This window comes from Schistocerca cancellata, chromosome 8 (assembly GCF_023864275.1).
Source record: "Schistocerca cancellata isolate TAMUIC-IGC-003103 chromosome 8, iqSchCanc2.1, whole genome shotgun sequence".
NCBI classification, from domain to species: Eukaryota; Metazoa; Arthropoda; class Insecta; order Orthoptera; family Acrididae; genus Schistocerca; species Schistocerca cancellata.
In genome coordinates this window covers 76144997-76163371 of record NC_064633.1, presented here as the reverse complement: position 1 = coordinate 76163371, position 18375 = coordinate 76144997, and the positions used below count along the sequence as shown (strand labels likewise).

At 43.6% G+C, this 18375-nt stretch overlaps 1 protein-coding gene across 1 annotated transcript in view; it reads right to left on the bottom strand.

The window, feature by feature from the left end:
• Positions 1–284: 284 nt before the first annotated feature.
• Positions 285–18375, bottom strand: part of LOC126095366 (uncharacterized) — a 179014-nt gene continuing 160923 nt past the window's right edge. Inside the window, exons 2-3 of the mRNA XM_049910172.1 lie at positions 3613–3891; positions 285–335 (exon numbers count right to left, since the gene is read on the bottom strand). Of these exons, the coding sequence (XP_049766129.1) occupies positions 285–335; positions 3613–3891 (330 nt within the window). The remainder of the gene's footprint in view (positions 336–3612; positions 3892–18375) is intronic.

Here is an 18375-nt window from a genome sequence, read left to right as displayed (position 1 = left end):
ATCACTTGTACCCGCCTAGCAGAAAAAGTAGCAGGTTTTCGTTGCTGATCCTCTCGGAGCATAAAGCTCGAAATGTACTAATTTTAAAAACGATGCATAATCACCTCTTGTCCAGAAACACTACAAAAATGCCCTCTGACGGAAATTGTGAAAGTTACCCACTTCGCTACGTAGTGAAAAATGAGATGATATCAAATAAAACCAAATTTATGCACACAAGTTAGTAGAACTATTCCATAGAAAACGTAAATTATGTTGATTCACACAGAGGAACAAAAATATTGTTAAGAAAATATTGTTAAGTTGATCTCTTTTAAAGTAAGGTAAGGGCTCATCTGAAAAAGGGAAGGATAGTTGGACAACACCTTAAGACACAAAGAAACTATAGTAGAAACAGTCGACGGAAATCAAAAGTTATAGTGTGACTCATAAAACAGAAAATAATTTTTAATGTTGAATTATTTTTAATGCTGCGTGTTAAGAAAAGAGCGCATCAGAAAAGGAAGGACGACTGGACCGCAAGTTAACACAAAGAAGCTCGAGACTCTGTCCAACGGTTTCTAATAACAGAGTGTGTTGTAAGTGGAACGTTGTGCAACAAAAGAAGTAACGGTGCAACTCCACGTCGTCTTGTGATGACTGATCTTTTAGGCATAGAAAATAAATAAAACCAATAATTGAAACGTTCGCACATCTATTTATTTACACATTATGTACATTTTGTCACTTTATGGAAATATCTGGTGCTCTGTATACATGGTTCTCTGAGCAGCCCTGTTTATCTCTTATTTAAGAGTCTTTCTCCTCCAGGCATAACGCCGTCTCTGGATCTGTGAGGCAAGCGCTTCAAGAGTCTGAACTAATTTTGTGAGTTACCCAGTGAGGCAGGAGGCGATCAAGATATACTCACTGTACCACTCGATGAGCGCACTTTAACGTGAAATTCTGCAGACAAGTCTTTTCTCAGTGTTTGAATGTTATTTGACGAACACAAAACCGCAGGTATCACGAACAAGAATACGCCTCACATAAAAACCCATGTTGTGTCTACTTATTTCTGTAATATGAAGTGTTCGCTACTTATAACATCGCCACAGTGGTAAATTTTTGGCATATACCTATTTGAACACGGGGACCGTGTATGTTATTACAGGTTTTAGAGGCAGGGGCCACACAACAGAAGGGCTGGAAAATCTGCTCGAACTACACAGTGCTTAAAACCAGCAGGGATTTCGCAGACTGTGGAATAATGTACGCTGGGTTGACGTTGTGATTTATTTTCACAAGACAGCCTAACAAAACTTTATCTTCCGATGTTGCCCTCATAACAATACAATCCTTTTGGAACAAATTTCAAACTGCAAATGCTTCACTAAAAGAGCCAATCAATACGTCTGCAGTCGTGACGTGGAAAACTGTTATCGTCTGTTCAGCATATCTGGAAGCCTTTGATGTCAGGCAGAAGAATTTATTTAGACACATCATTAGGTCCTTCCATTAGCTGTTCTCAGTCCGGTTAAACAGAACACTCGACAGCATAAGCTCTGTTTTCTTCTTTCGGAGCCCTCAATATGTGCTACAGTATTCTGCAGTCATCTGCATCATTAGCTCGAGGATCACGTGTATTGAAAGGATGTTTGCTTCCAGGAACGTCTCGCTGGATGCAAAAACAGTGAGCTCATTCTGTCCAGACGTCGTCGGTAGTCTGCACCAGTCGCGTCACTTGCGCTATTGCCGTTTCTTGTTATTCGGACTGATTGCTTTGTCTAACAGCATACTTGTTTCAGCAGAAGGTGCGCTGTGCTAATGAGAGAAGTGTAATTAACCAAATAGAGCGAACAGACGTCCGCACACCGACTGAGACGAAGCAACGCCCTCCATACGTTCTCCACATAGAGAGTACACAAAAGGTGGATACAAGTGGTACTGTAGACTGGGATTCGGCACCGCAGTGGTTCCCCACTTCGCTACCCTCAGCTACACAAGAGATGCGTCGCTAGCAGCTGGCGTTGCTTCCCTTCCGTGCTGTGCTCGTGCGTAATAGACACGGTGATCATTCTTCCGGCCACAGTTCGCCACTGTTTTTCGTGCAGTTTCGATAAATATTATTTCTCAGTGGAGAAGTGGGGACTCGAAGCGACGGATAGAATTGGGCAGTAAAACGAACGGAGAGTTGTTAACGTTGCGCCAAAACTAGGAACAATTTTTGAAAGAAGATCGTTTTCGCCAGATGTTTGGGAGCTAATACAGTCTGGACGTATTCGGTTGACAGACAGCGGAGGAAGGAAATAGAGTTATCTTCCTTCGTGAAACGCGTTTGTAGCAATAAGTTTTCCTGTACCCCACAGACGGCTGTCACAAACTGTTAATGCTAATTGTGTAGAACTCGGAGTGACGTTCATTGAAATTCAGGTTAGTAATTCGTGTTTGGAGAGTTCGTTGAGTGTCACTGAAGAAGGTACGCGTCCGTTATATTCGTGCTGCAACGCAGTACGCAAAATTCGAGGTTAGTTTTGACACACAACATTTCCACGTCGCTGCTTCCAGACCTACGAGCTAGGGGCGTTTTTCATTCGGCTCGAGCGAGCTATGTTTTATTTCGGCCGGTGACCGTATCGCGGGACCTTCTCTCGTACATTCAGCCAATACTAAAGTGGCCCGAATATTTTAAGTGTTTCATCAGATGCAGAGCTACGAGACTGTAACTAGTGCGGGAGGGACTTTAACCTTCCCACTGCCGCCTCTAAAGGAGCAGAAAGGACGCTATGTCCCACACGTTCTCGTGTTGCGTGTCATCCTGGAACTGTCCCAGGCGACGAGTCGCCGTGTTACGATTCAGGTGAAGTCGTTTAGCGCGGATCCATCCAGCCGATATGTCGAACGCGATCAAAGATTCTGTGTTTCATTCGATTTTAAGACACGGAAGTGCAAGTAACGCACGTCTTCGATTTTCAAACTGAGAACAAAGGAAAGTAGCGTTTCCTCTGCTAGTGCGCGCGTGAAAATATTTTTCCTGTCCCACAGACAAAGAAATAATACTGTTTGTAGAACTCGGAGAGGCTAGCCTTTCAATAGTAGGTCATTCGTGGGTTGTCACTGGTCAAGACTCGGATCATCAGATTTGTTCCTGGAACTTCAAAAATAGGCGAAATCGAAGAAGGTACACTCGACACACGAATGTATTGGTCCTTTGCTCGAGGTCCAGACCTAGGCACGTTTTTCGTGAGAATCGAGCGACCAGTGTTCGATCTCAGTTGGGGACGACACTTTCAGCAGTGTGGGGTCACTTCAAGCGACGGGCCGGTAGTGACCGCCGAACATTCACCCTTTCGTCCGGTACAGGGGAGTACAACTAAATGTGGTCGCTTTACACGTCCGTTGCTACGGACGAGATGCTGTGGAGAAGGCGCGTCGAGAGTCATCTCGGAACGGTCCCACACGACGACCGGCTGCCGCTGCGGTGAGGTAGGGCGCGGTTTAAAAGCGCGGCAGCTCGGAAGGCGCGCCGTGGAGTGCCCCCGAGGGCTGCGTGGCAGCGGCAGGGTCGCCGTCGGCGGCGAGAAGGCACTTGCGGAAGAAGTCTGGCGGCGGCGGCGCGGCGGCGGGGCCGGCGTGTGGCGCCAGCAGGCGGCGGCACGAGTCGCAGACGGTGTCGCTGCGCGGGGAGCAGGCGCGCGCCTCGAACAGGCCGGGCCCGCAGCGCGAGCACAGCCAGCAGGGCGCGCGCGCAGAGTGGTGCGGCGAGTAGGCGACGCCGGCGGCGCAGCGCGCGCACGCCGTGCCCTGCCCGCGCGCCGGGTCGCACGCCGCCACGGCGCCCCAGCCGGGCGCGCAGCGCGCGCAGCCGGGCCGCCGGTGGCGCAGCCGCGGCAGCGCGCCGGCCTCGCGCACCTGCAACACCGGCACCCGCCGTTACGATCGGCCGCTTCCCACTGGCGCTGCCGCGGGAACGCCGTCAGCGTCGCGGCGCGGCGCGGTCTGCGTCCAGCTACTGCCGCGTGCCGCGCTCCAGGTCCGCGCCGCCAATCACAGAACGCGCTGAGCCTGAGGTGTGGAACCGCTGGCACGGACGCGGCGGCAGCTGTGAAATACTAATCATCCGATCCCGAGGAAACTATTCGGTAGAATAATTTGATTCTTGTGCATGTTACAGCCTGATATCTTCTCTAGATAAAGGACCGAATTTCTTTTCGTTATTCGTCGTGGTTACTTGCAGTATCCCATTTATGTAAACCTTTACACGAAATTTTAATGAGTGTGCAGAGGTAAAAACGCATTGTGTGGACTTTGTGTACAGTTCATTTTAGGTAATACATTATTGCGTATGACATTTAGCCAACATATCGAAATTGTTTGTAAGGCTGAGAGCAGAACGATAGCTATCACCGTTCTCGAGATATTGAACGATATGTCGGCGGACAGGCTGTGCGGTGACCGCGCGCAGCTCGCTCGCGACGCGACTAATACTTCGTCCTGCTCGTTGTAAGCCGTACCAACACCGAATTTCGTAAACGGTGCAAGAAATCGAAACGTGTTTTTTTGCTAACGATAACTTGTAAAAAGTCATGTATTTCGTCGCATGATAAATATCCAAAATCTGTTTTCTACCGAGATATGAAAGTAACTAAAGTTTTTCAGAAGCAATAGATGATTCTTTTTATACGGCATTTAATAGCATGTGGGATGAGAAGTTAAACCGAAACTAATTTGCTAGTATGTCATAACATGTAATTTGCTAATTATCTACAGCTACTGATTATTTCCTTTGGTAAGTAACAAACGTTTCTTTCTCGATCCAGTGTACTATATTGGTTCAACACGCGTTTCGCCTTTTACTTTAAGGCATCTTCGGTGGAATCTAGAATGAGTCAGTTTTGTTTTGATATGTGATACTTGCAGATTATAAAACAGTTCACATCTTTTTTTAACTGCTTACTTACAGTGAATCGAGTTTTTGGCGGACATATACGTTTCCCCTGACCTGGTCACATGATGCAGGTTGAACTAAAACTTAGATTATGGAACACAAGCACATTTTCATGTTCGCTCTTTTTTCTTCTGTCACTACCAGTAGAAATACGATTACATTTGAGGAAGTGGAGAAAATGGTCAATAGATTGCAGTGCAATAAAGCGGCTGGGGTGGATGAAATTAAGTCGGAACTCATCAAATACAGTGGAATGTCAGGTCTTAAATGGCTACACAGCATAATTGAAATGGCCTGTGAGTCAGGACAGGTTCCATCAGACTGGACGAAAGCAGTAATCACACCAATCTCTAAACATGGAAGCAGAAAAGATTGTAACAACTACAGAGATATCTCTTTAATCAACGTTGTGGGTAAAATCTTCTCAGATGTAGTTGAAAGGGAAGTACGAGTATTAGTTGAGGACATCAGTGTGGGTTTAGGCCTTGTCAGGACCAGATCTTTAGCTTACGGCAAATAATGGAGAAGTGTTACGAGTGGAACAGGGAATTGTATCTATGCTTTATAGATCTAGAAAAGGCATATGACCGGGTTCCTAGGAGGAAGTTATTGTCTGTTCTACGTGTTATGGAATAGGAGGCAAACTTTTGCAAGCAATTAAAGGCCTTTACATAGATAGTCAGGCAGCAGTTGGAGTTGACGGTAAATTGAGTTCATGGTTCAGAGTAGTTTCACGGGTAAGACAAGGCTGCAACCTGTCTCCACTGTTGTTCATATTATTTATGGATCATATGTTGAAAACAATAGACTGGCTGGGCGAGATTAAGATATGTGAACACAAAATAAGCAGTCTCGCATATGCGGATGACTTAGTTGTGATGGCAGATTCGATTGAAAGTTTGCAAAGTAATATTTCAGAGCTAGATCAGAAATGTAAGGATTGTGCTATGAAGATTAGCATCTCCAAAACGAAAGTAATGTCAGTGGGAAAGAGATATAAACGGATTGAGTGGCAAATAGGAGGAACAAAGTTAGAACAGGTGGACGGTTTCAAGTACTTAGGATGCATATTCTCACAGGATGGCAACATAGTGAAAGAACTGGAAGCGAGGTGCAGCAAAGCTAATGCAGTGAGCGCTCAGCTACGATCTGCTCTCTTCTGCAAGAAGGAAGTCAGTACCAAGGCTAAGTTATCTGTGCACCGTTCAATCTTTCGACCAACTTTGTTGTATGGGAGCGAAAGCTGGGTGGATTCAGGTTACCTTATCAACAAGGCTGAGGTTACGGATATGAAAGTAGCTAGGGTGATTGCAGGTACTAGTAGATGGGAACAATGGCAGGAGGGTGTCCACAATGAGGAAATCAAAGAAAAACTGGGAATGAACTCTATAGATGTAGCAGTCAGGGCGAACAGCCTTAGATGGTGGGGTCATGTTACACGCATGGGAGAAGCAAGGTTACCCAAGAGACTCATGGGTTCAGCAGTAGAGGGTAGGAGGAGTCGGGGTAGACTAAGAAGAATGTACGTGGATTCGGTTAAGAATGATTTTGAAGTAATAGGCTTAACATCAGAAGAGGCACCAATGTTAGCACTGAATAGGGGATCACGGAGGAATTTTATAAGGGGGACTATGCTCCAGACCCAACGCTGAAAGGCATAATCAGTCTTAAATAATGATGATGATGTCTATCAGCAGACATTTTACCGAAAACTCTGATTTGAAGTCGTAACTACAGTGTGTTCACATCATGTCCCTTCCTGTTTAATTTGTTTATGTACATGTTGCCAACCTAAAGAATTATATGCTGAAAACTAATGTTTGTTTATTTATGTTCTCCTTATATGTGTATGTGTGTGTGGCTAGCCAGTGATAGTTATAGAAAGTTGAAAGTGAATGCAGTAGTTGTCAGACAGTGGTTGAAAGATTTGGTGTTCAGCTGATTTCAGTTTTGGTTTAAATGTTTTGTGGAGGAGTGCATGGAAGAGTAAATTCACGGCTTACATTAATAGATAAAATAGTAGAATAGCATTTCAACAGATGATTATTATCAGAATAATCCCTCTTGTAGTCACAATTGTGCCGTAATTTCCTCTTCCTCCTCTATTTAATTCCGTACCTCTTCTTTAGTTACACGATCCTCGTATCTAATCTTCAGCATTCTTATTGATCACCACGTTTTGAAAGCGTCCATTGTCTTCTTGACAGAACTGTTCATCGTCCACGTTTCACTTACAAGGCTGCACTCCACACAAATACCTTTGTAAAATAGTGCCCAACCATTTGAATTTATATTCGATGTGAACAAATTTTCTTTTTCAGAACGCTTTTCTTGCTATTGACAGTCTTCATTTTATATCCTCTCTACTTCTGCCTTCTCAATTACTGCTTCCCTTTCAAGTCATTGAAGTCTTAGAAATGCAGTTTGGTTTCTGTACAAGTTGTAGATAATCTTGTGGCCCTGTGTTTTATCGATGACATCTCCAGAGCTTCAAAGAATGTTTTAATTAAGATTGTCAAAACCTTTCTCTAAACATGCAAATGCTATAAACGCAGTTTCGTTGTTCTTCAGTGTGTCTACTTAGCTAAGTGGTAGGATCAGTATTGCCTTGCGTGTTCAGACATCTCACAGGAATCTAACATTGTGCTTATGTTAGTTTGTACAACCGCTCCCCCTCTCCTCTCTACATATTCCTTCCACTTTCTAGCCTTCTCTTATTTGCTTAGTTCTGGCTTGCCAAGTGAGTTCTTGACAGTTGCTTCTCCTTTGAGCAAAGTTTTCTTTCTTCTTTCTCATTTTCATTGTCCTATGTTTTCCAAGTGCAAAATCGCGTTGCGATTTTGGACTTTCTATCAACGTCATGTTTAGACATTTCTATTGCCCATGGCCTACTTTAATTGCTGCATTTTTATATTTTTCCCTCTTGTCAAATTTAATATATCACGTTTTATGTAACGATTTCTACTGTACCTTTTTCCCGTTCACATACTCTGCTGCATTCATCACTTTTTCTCTCAAAGATATCCATTCGTATTTTAGCGGATACCTTCCTATGTTTCAGTCAGTCGTTGCATTACGGTAACTTTAAGATTATCGAAAAACTGTGGGTCTTGAGTTATTCAAGTTCCATCTCCTTAATTTGCTACCGTTTACTGTCTCTCTAGTTGAAAACTGCAGCTCGTAACCAATAAATTATTGTAGGTTTGCGTCTGCACCGGGAAATGTCTTACAATTTAAAATCTGGTTTCGAAAATTCTGTTCCAAATATATATTATTCTTTCGTTATTCTTAAGCAAGGTGCTGGCGATGATTACATTATGCTCTGTGGGAAATTCTATCAGGTGGCTTTCACTTTCATCCCTTCCCCGTAGCCTTCGTATTCTTACTGTTTTCGTGTACCTGCTACAGTATCACATTTTAAATTTTTGTCTCGCTTAACTATCTGAATAATTTCTTTTATCATACATTGTTTTAATGTTTTAGGAGATAGTGAACAATCATGAACGGTAGTCATGAAATCTGTTTATGGTGAAATGAGAAAACATGAATAATGAAATACGTGAAAGAGTACAATGTACATAAAATGAGAAACTGGTATGTCTTCACCCAACTTCGTCTTTCCTTGATGTAGGTGTAAGAGATAGTTAGTCAAACGCACTGGGCGTTTCAGTGGGTTCCCTCCCCTCCCCCCTCCCCCCCCGTACCTCAGTGGCTGTCCGTCATTGGCTACCGCTAGCGTCTGCCGCTTCCAGATGGGAACGCCAATTCCGCGAGCCGCCGCGTCAAAGCGGAAAACGCTTGCCGCTGCCGCTGCCGCTGCCGTTGCCACTCGCCGCGCTGTAGTGGGGACCGGCTGCGATTGGAGCGTGCCAGGCGGCCGCTTAGTCACACTATCGAATATGACACGGGCGTGGATCCGCGATTCAGTGTGGTTGTGGCGAGTACTGCGGCAGGGGTGAGGCGGGGAGTGGGAAGGCAGCCCCCTGCCGTACGCTCACTTCGGCACTGACCATACGGGCAGCGGAAGTATTGGCCGTCCGAGAAATACGGCCTTTCGGTATGCTGTATTTCATTTTCACTGAGTAGTGTTTCGTTTTCCGCCGTTTAAGCGCTCAATCTCTTTTCGTTAGTACTTAATAGTTTTCAGTTACATGTATCTCTACAGTTGTTTTGTTTTGTTTCTTCTTTCGTCAAGAACAATGCACAGTTCAGTAACTGGTGAGCCGTTAGCCGCTGGGATTATATCTTCTGCCTTCACAATGTTTTCAGATCGCAAGAAGGGACAGACGATTCATCGTGACGGTAGTGAATAAGGAAGTAAGGAGTGATTATAAAATCACGTGATTTAGAAGTAAGGCAGGAAAGTAAAACAAAGTTACCTACTTGCTGCCTGTTATGCTGACGTATTTCTACGACCTGTGCAAAAAGTCGATGAAGTGTAATTTCCATAGATATGACCCCTTTTTGCTTCTGGTAAAAAGCGTCAGAGATATGAAGTACATAAGTTCCACATTCGTTACTTGGATATGGATGTAATAAGAGACATTATACTATGTACATGTGGACATCCGATTTCCACTGCATACTAGAAATAGTCGAAAAGCAGTCACAAATAACAATGTTTTAATTGGCTCACCGTGATGAGAAAAAGCATTTCAATTGTTGCATGCCCATTATCAGCATTAATAAACTAATTATACAACAGGCTACACAAATGAAAAAAAATGGTCGGTATTACTACCAAAGTAGGAATATCGTAAAAGAGTGAGGTGATTAGATATATTTAATTTGTTGAAATGTACTGCTGACAAAGGTAGATCTACTTTCACGACGATGTTTTTCGAACTTCATCTCACAGGGCACACACGGCTAGCTTGTGCATTCCTGTCGTGCGCATTATCCTCCGCTGCTGACAATACACTGACTATTGTCTTCTGCGACAGAGCAATTTTTCTCAGTAACAACTATTTTATTCGCGATCACAGTTTGGCGAGCCGTAAGTGAGTAACCAGCATCTGGCATGTGCCTATCATTCCGCTTGAAGGAAGGCTCATCATTACTTTAATACTGCTCAGACCAAGATAAGGAATAACATCCTTTGGTAAGTTTCCATTCCAGTTGGTCAGTGTTAAAAACACGATGGGTTGCCAGGATTCAACCAAAAACTCCAACAGAATTGGCAATTTATTTTTGTGTGCGTTGTTAACCTTTTCTCATTCGAAGACGCATCACCATTTATAAGTAACGGCCTCATCCCTCTTGTTGGCAGATTTAATTGTTTTTCTTTTGCCAAAACACAGTATAATTGCGACACAATTCTGAAACAGAGTGCCTCATTAAACAAGTAACTGGCAATCACAGCGCTCGACGGCTTACGAGGAACCTCATAGTGTCGGTTTGCAGTAACATAAGAAGAAGTTTGATGTTTATTTTCATACTAGGAAACTCTTGTTTCGCTAGCTGTCGGTAACTCTAAAAAATTAGTCACTGGAGTGCAAAAACTAAAACGGGAAGTACTGATATATCGGCATAAAAAGTTCCGTGTGTTCACGAATTGGCAAAATACTCTCCTGATTGTGTGCTATCATTCGCCAAACTTTCGTTTCGATGCCTATAGCGGTTTAGGAGATATAACAGATGTTGCGAGTATTTCATTCTCGCGGGCGTGAGATGGAAGTGAGCGCGCTACACGGGATCCATTTTCTCGAGATTGGAAGCAGATAGAGACCTCCTCCCAAGTCGAAACAAAAATTCAACATGTTAGCTAAATTTCATACGCAGCAACATATGGTATAATCCGCACCAAACGCAAAATCGTAGCGACCTCTATTTTTCATTGCAAACTTTTCGAATTTTGCGTAGCGTATTTCTAAAAAGTGTATACCACAATAAGTGTGACCATTAGCGAGATGATGGGCACTTCACCACGAAGCTGACATATAACGCTACAAGCAAGGTAAAAATGAAATATTTTTACTGAATAGTTTTTGTAAAATCGATTGAGAAAGATCGGAGTGTGGGCGTGCTTCGTTGCCAAGCGGCGCGTGCGAAGTATGTGTACGTGTGTCCGTGCGCGTTGGACCCACGCGACAAGAACGTGCGCGTCGCGCTGTAGTGTCGTGTCACGTGTCCCAGTTTGCGCCTAGCCTTATGCGGGTGTCACTGTTTGCTAGTGTCTGCTTCCCCACCACCAATGCCGCATTAGCCACGTAGCTGGAGTTAAGTTTAGAGGTTTTTTTTATGACAGTCATTTCTAGTATAGCATTTATTTGTTGCAAGTAGAGCAATGAAGAGGGAGAATTAGCTCACCATTTGGTTAAGTTCGCAACATTCTGCCAACTGATTTATAATGTTTCTGGCGTCACAATGAAGAACAGAGGAGGAGGAGGAGGAGGATATTAGTGTTTAACGTCCCGTCGACAACGAGGTCATTAGAGACGGAGCGCAACCTCGGGTGAGGGAAGGATAGGGAAGGAAATCGACCGTGCCCTTTCAAAGGAACCATCCCGGCATTTGCCTCAAGCGACTTAGGGAAATCAAGGAAAACCTAAATCAGGATGGCCGGAGACGGGATTGAACCGTCGTCCTCCCGAAAATGAAGAACAGGCCTAAACGGTGTGTCGGAGGCTGTGTCGATGGCCAGCTATAGCTTCTTAATGAGGTTTAGTTCGTGCAATAAACCCCTTGCATGCAACCAACGCCACACAGCACAACAATTATAAATGTAAAAGCTCCTTTATGTTGGCAACAGAGATTCAAAAAGGGCAGTCGACACAAGTCCCTTGAGGTACAGACATCAAACAGACCAATCGTCAACTTTTTTTACAAAGTAATAGATTATTAAGTGGGTAACATCGATTTTATAAAGTGATTACAAAGTTTCTGACAGAATAAAGGGAACCGCTGAAGCATAAGGTAAAGTGCTTGTTTGTTCATATATACATCGACGTGCAAACAATAAAAAAGTATGTTGGTTCTCGGTACGTAACTATGTAGGAATCAGCTATTTGTGTTTGACATCATCAAGAAACACTAGTTTTGATTTGGATGATTTCGAATACAGTAGACATTTATTTACCGCTCAGAAGTTGTTCACCCTCAGTACTGGTAGACTACATACACGAGAGTTTTTAATACCACAGTGGAACGTCATAGACTTGAAGTCATATTTTAAAGAGGAAAACAGAACACTGGTGAAATAACAACCTTGCAATCGATTTTGCTTCAAAATTTGTTCAAAATTTTGATGGAGCGCAGTTTTGTCCATGTGTGACGTACATTTTACGCATTAGCAGGCTGCGGTACCCCACCCCACTGTGTCCTCTAAATGGTAAAGCGTGAAGCACGAACACAGCTAATTGGTTAAACAATTTTTTAAATAAAATAATTTTCAATTTACAAATCCGTAGCGCTGAAGAAGGGTGTAGCTCTTGAATCTGTACTTCACATTAATATTGTGAGCCTTACAATTCAAAGGAAGTGTTCCCTTAGCGGCACCTCTAGCAGTTTTTCAAGGGGTAATGGTCTGGAGTGATGGCTACCCAGCTACTCAAGGCATTGGCAGCGAAAATTATTCAATATTGGGCACAGCTTTGCTGCATATAAGCCGGTACTCTTTAAATGATGCGCTCAGTGGGTTCCACAGCATTGTGAATTTACACATGTAATGAAATTGTAACTTAAAGATGTCTGTACGTAGAAGATACTTAAGAAAACTGAATATGAGGATTTTTTCATAACAGCTATCAAAGCGAAAAAAATTATTTTCAGAATTTTGGTGTCTCTGTACGCGCACTACACAAAAAGTAATGCACGTAATTGGATGCGATTTTCAGTTGTATTTTTCCAGCTCTAACTTAGAATGTGATACAGCTGTCAATTTGACACGCCGGGCAGAATCAAAGTTATGTTAGTTTTGGCATAAAGGCATGTGCTGTCACACCCCACGGGACACTGCTGCGGACAATCAAATGTGCCGGCAGGGCGGCATAGCTTTGTGGGCCGCCGCCTGCGACTGCGGTTTTTATGCGCGGACGAGCTCGCGGGGAAAAGCTAGTCGCAGTATAAAAATCTACCAAACAAAGATGTCTCTGGCACCAGTTACAGGCTAATGAAGTACGCGAACGTCTCAAAACTACGGCGTGTACACAAAGTCCGGGAACACTTTCAACTATTTGTTGCACAAGAACTAAACATTGTACAGATCTCATACATATTGCATTTTGAAGAGAAACTCTGCGATATGCGAACCACGAGAGACCCGGCAGACGTCAATACGGTAATCTCAAATTCTTGCCATACCCGTTCCAGCACGGCACCGTCGGCTGTGGCAGTCGCTTCCCGTATTCTCTCCCGGAGCTCTGCTACATCACGTGGTAGAGGCGTTACATACGCCAGATCTCAGTTCTAATCATCTGTTCAACACCCAGAGCACACTTGTTTCTGTCCAACTCCGACACACAGAGACCTCGCTCCGCACCGGAACTCGCCGTGTTTGCGACTGGCGCTGACTATCGGCAAATTACCAAACTACGCTGTGGCGGTGTACATGAAAAAAAAAAAGACTTTCAGGCTTTCTCTTCAAAATGACATATGGCATGATATCTGTACAATGTTTGGTTGTTGTGCAATAAATGATTGAAAGTGTTCCTGGACTTTATGTACACCCTGTATATTTCGCGGGAAGTGGCGAAAAAAATACGTGTACAGGAGAGCGGTGAAGTGTGCGCGGCACGGGCTTTTTTAAATGGCCGTTTAACTACGCACACAACTGTCACCACTTAGTAAATTTTTGGCAAAGAGTGTTTATTAATGTGTTGTTTTCAGTCGTTGTAACTTCTCCGACAACAGAAACGAGTCCGGGCTTGTCTCAGACAGTCCCTCCCCGCAATGGACAGCCTCGGATGCGTTCAGTGCGAATACAGATCCGGAGAAAGTCAGACTCGTGACAACTCTAAACCAGTAGGCAATCTTCTTCCACCTGGTTTTAATCTCATTCCGGAAACGGCAGACTCTCTAGTTCCATGTTCTTCATTCGTTCACAAGGTTTTGTGACCTGAAAACTATTACGGAATGAAAACTAATCTACTGCAATCTTGTATGATTTCAGGAAACACGTCTTCTCCCAACATCCGTCAGTATTCCTTGTCTATAAAATGACCTGTCTGCTAAAATATGATCCCCTTAAAACAAACTTTGCTCATCTCGTGCTCCTAGTATACATGTCGCTTTTTTTAAACGAAGGAACAGAGGCGACAGCAAGTGTCGATCTGCGGGTACCGTTGGCATGTTGTTTAGCTGTATACAGTATTACTCACGCACAGACTGCACGAGTGTGTCGTCTTTCGTCCCTTTTTGATAGCAGGACGACCATACGTGATTTCTAAAACGAAAATACGCTTATACGTATTCTGTCTATCGAAAACTCACGTAGGATTAGCACCTAGGGTGTCGTTGAAAAATTCTTCACAAACAGTAAATGTGACTTTTTCGTAACGATATGTAGTTGTTTTGTTGTAGTAAGTAACATGTGTTACCTTTCGCACCACGACAGAACTCTTATTGAAAACGTACACCCACGTAACAGATTATTTTAAAAAAATGGGTCCACTTGCATTGTGGCTATAACGTCGCTTTCCTCAAGATGTTGACGTCACGTACCGTCACGTTATTGCAGCATACGATATTAAATTTACGTAGATCGATTATGTTGAACTTTGAAAACATTTGCACACATGCACATCACTTTCTACCCTATTTACTGTTAATTTACAGATCATTTCTTTTTTTTTTTTTTTTTTTTTTTTTTTTTTAGTCTTCAAGAAAGTGACAGACCGTTTCGTATGCTCCTTCGCTATCATCTCGAACTATTAGCCTATTGATGATTTTAAATCTTCAGAACAGTCTTCATTATCACTTACTTCCTCGTTTTAGCGTCCATTGTCCTTATCACCAAACGTCGTTCCATTATTTGCATTTTCATTTGGAAAGTTGTCTATGATATCTGCAACGAAACTGAAACGTATGAGTAAGAGGGCAACGAAAAGCCCATATACTTCCATTTGCACGTGAAATAGCCGGAAAATAATGATTTTAGTCAGTCATTGTCTTTACTAGCTCTCGCTATTTTACATTCACCATTTCAATAGGACCGTGTTTCCATTCGAATCCAGGAACAGCCGCACTGTAGCTAGTGAGTAGCCGGTAAGCCGAGGTTACATAATTGTGTGCTTCGCGCTTAAGCTTAAAGTAGCTGCAGTGTGGCAGAGCGAGTGAGCAACAACCAGTGCGCACGAGTACAGTCAGGTCTCACCTGCATACTTTCACTGTGTGGCCCACGTTCTCAAGCTGGGTCGCTTGTAGGCGCCGACATTTTATTAAATATAAAACATGAAGCCAAGTGGATGATGTTTTGTTGAGAGCACTAATTAATTTAAAGACGTGCCTGAGTTTGTATGGATGGGCAGATAACAGATGAGGGCTCACTTCCAACGCGTTTTCTTCTTCTTCTTGCATAATTTTGATGGGCAGAGATTCAATAGATGTCGATAGGCGGGAAGCTGTAGTGGTCTAAACTCTTGGAAGGCGGCTGTCCGTTCCGCCCCACTCTCGTATAGTGCTGGTGAGCAGACTCTCGCTCCTGCTTTACTATCCCTCAGCCATACTGGGTCATATTATTTGCGAAATTAAGATATTAAAATGCTGTTTAGTCTCATTGGATTCTACCCCTGATATATCTCACGTAGATCAGCTGATTCTGATAGTGCGCTATGTACTACCATCAGGACCAGTGGAAAGATTTGTGAAGTTTTTGTATATGGAAGGTCATACTGCTCAACTTGCTATCTTTTTTAACAGAGAATAGCATTAATGTCAAACATTGTCGAGGGCAGAGCTATGACAATGCCAGTTAACATGAGTGGCAGGGACACCGGGTTAGAAGCACGAGTTAAAGGCGTATATACAGGGTGTTTAAAAAATGACCGGTATATTTGAAACGGCAATACAAACTAAACGAGCAGCGATAGAAATACACCGTTTGTTGCAATATGCTTGGGACAACAGTACATTTTCAGGCAGACAAACTTTCGAAATTACAGTAGTTACAACTGTCAACAACAGATGGCGCTGCGGTCTGGGAAACTCTATAGTAAGATATTTTCCACATATCCACCATGCGTAGCAATAATATGGCGTAGTCTCTGAATGAAATTACCCGAAACCTTTGACAACGTGTCTGGGGGAATGGCTTCACATGCAGATGAGATGTACTGCTTCAACTGTTCAATTGTTTCTGGATTCTGGCGGTACACCTGGTCTTTCAAGTGTCCCCACAGAAAGAAGTCACAGGGGTTCATGTCTGCCGAATAGGGAGGCCAATCCACGCCGCCTCCTGTATGTTTCGGATAGCCCAAAGCAATCACACGATCATCGAAATATTCATTCAGGAATTTAAAGACGTTGGCCGTGCGATGTGGCCGGGCACCATCTTGCATAAACCACGAGGTGTTCGCAGTGTCATCTAAGGCAGTTTGTACCGCCACAAATTCACGAAGAATGTCCAGATAGCGTGATGCAGTAATCGTTTCGGATCTGAAAAATTGGCCAATGATTCCTTTGGAAGAAATGGTGGCCCAGACCAGCACTTTTTGAGGATGAAGGGACGATGGGACTGCAACATGGGGCTTTTCGGTTCCCCATTGCGCCAGTTCTGTTTATTGATGAAGCCGTCCAGGTAAAAATAAGCTTCTTCAGTAAACCAAATGCTGCCCACATGCATATCGCCGTCATCAATCCTGTGCACTATATCGTTAGCGAATGTCTCTCGTGCAGTTATGGTAGTGGCGCTGAGGGGTTGCCGCGTTTGAATTTTGTATGGATAGAGGTGTAAACTCTGGCGCATGAGACGATACGTGGACGTTGGCGTCATTTGGATCGCAGCTGCAACACGGCGAACGGAAACCCGAGGCCGCTGTCGGACCACCTGCTGCACTAGCTGCGCGTTGCCCTCTGTGGTTGCCGTACGTGGTCGCCTTACCTTTCCAGCACGTTCATCCGTCACGTTCCCAGTCCGTTGAAATTTTTCAAACAGATCCTTTATTGTATCGCTTTTCGGTCCTTTGGTTACATTAAACCTCCGTTGAAAACTTCGTCTTGTTGCAACAACACTGTGTTCTAGGCGGTGGAATTCCAACACCAGAGAAATCCTCTGTTCTAAGGAATAAACCATGTTGTCCACAACACACTTCCACGTTGTGAACAGCACATGCTTACAGCAGAAAGACGACGTACAGAATGGCGCACCCACAGACTGCGTTGTCTTCTATATCTTTCACATCACTTGCAGCGCCATCTGTTGTTGAAAATTGTAACTACTGTAATTTCGAAAGTTTGTCTGCCTGAAAATGTACTGTTGTCCCAAGGATATTGCAACAAATGGTGTATTTCTATCGCTGCTCGTTTAGTTTTTATTGCCGTTTCAAATATACCGGTCATTTTTGAAACACCCTGTAAGTACGCTAAATATATTCCCTATTTTTCGCATTCGCTAAATTTGGTCGCCATGTGTGCTGCAGAATGTTGTACAGAAGCGTTTATTTTCTTTGATTTTCTTGAAAGTATCTATACATTTTTTTCCACTTCTACCTATTGATGGGGCCTTCTTTTGAAAGCACTGAAAAATGATAGTACTGAAATTTTTATTCTGAAAAGGTTATGGGAGATTAGTTGGTCGGCCAGAGCTGATGCTACAAAGGCGCTTTTATTTGGATTTCATACGACCAAGCAAGTTCTGAATGACATATCTACTAATATGCATCAAAAGGTAGAGAGCCGCGCCGGCCGCCGTGGTCTAGCGGTTCTGGCGCTGCAGTCCGCAACCGCGGGACTGCTACGGTCGCAGGTTCGAATCCTGCCTCGGGCATGGGTGTGTGTGATGTCCTTAGGTTAGTTAGGTTTAAGTAGTTCTAAGTTCTAGGGGACTTATGACCTAAGATGTTGAGTCCCATAGTGCTCAGAGCCATTTGAACCATTTTTTGTAGAGAGCCGCAATCAGGCGTAGGGACTGGTTTTGAAAATAAGTTGGAAACGGGAATAATGTGCGTCGCTTGGAACAGAATACTAGAACGCTTGCAAGCGGCTAGCGTTTCCCTGCGGTCGTCTGATCAAGATCTGAGCGCCTGATATGCACTTTATAAATTCTTACGTGAATATATCTAAGCAATGAGGTTCACGTTTTCAGAAACTGAGGTAAAAGCCAAATCCATGACCAACTGTGAAGAATATCAGCAACAAACTTCAAGACGACACAAGCGAAATACAAAGTTCGACCATTTTAGGGATCAACTTCACTAGATGAAGCTGTAGAAAATCGAAAACCTGGAGAACATTTTGAATTTTAGGTGTTTATTATGATAACTAACAAGGTTCAGTTCACTGGGCTGTTAAAA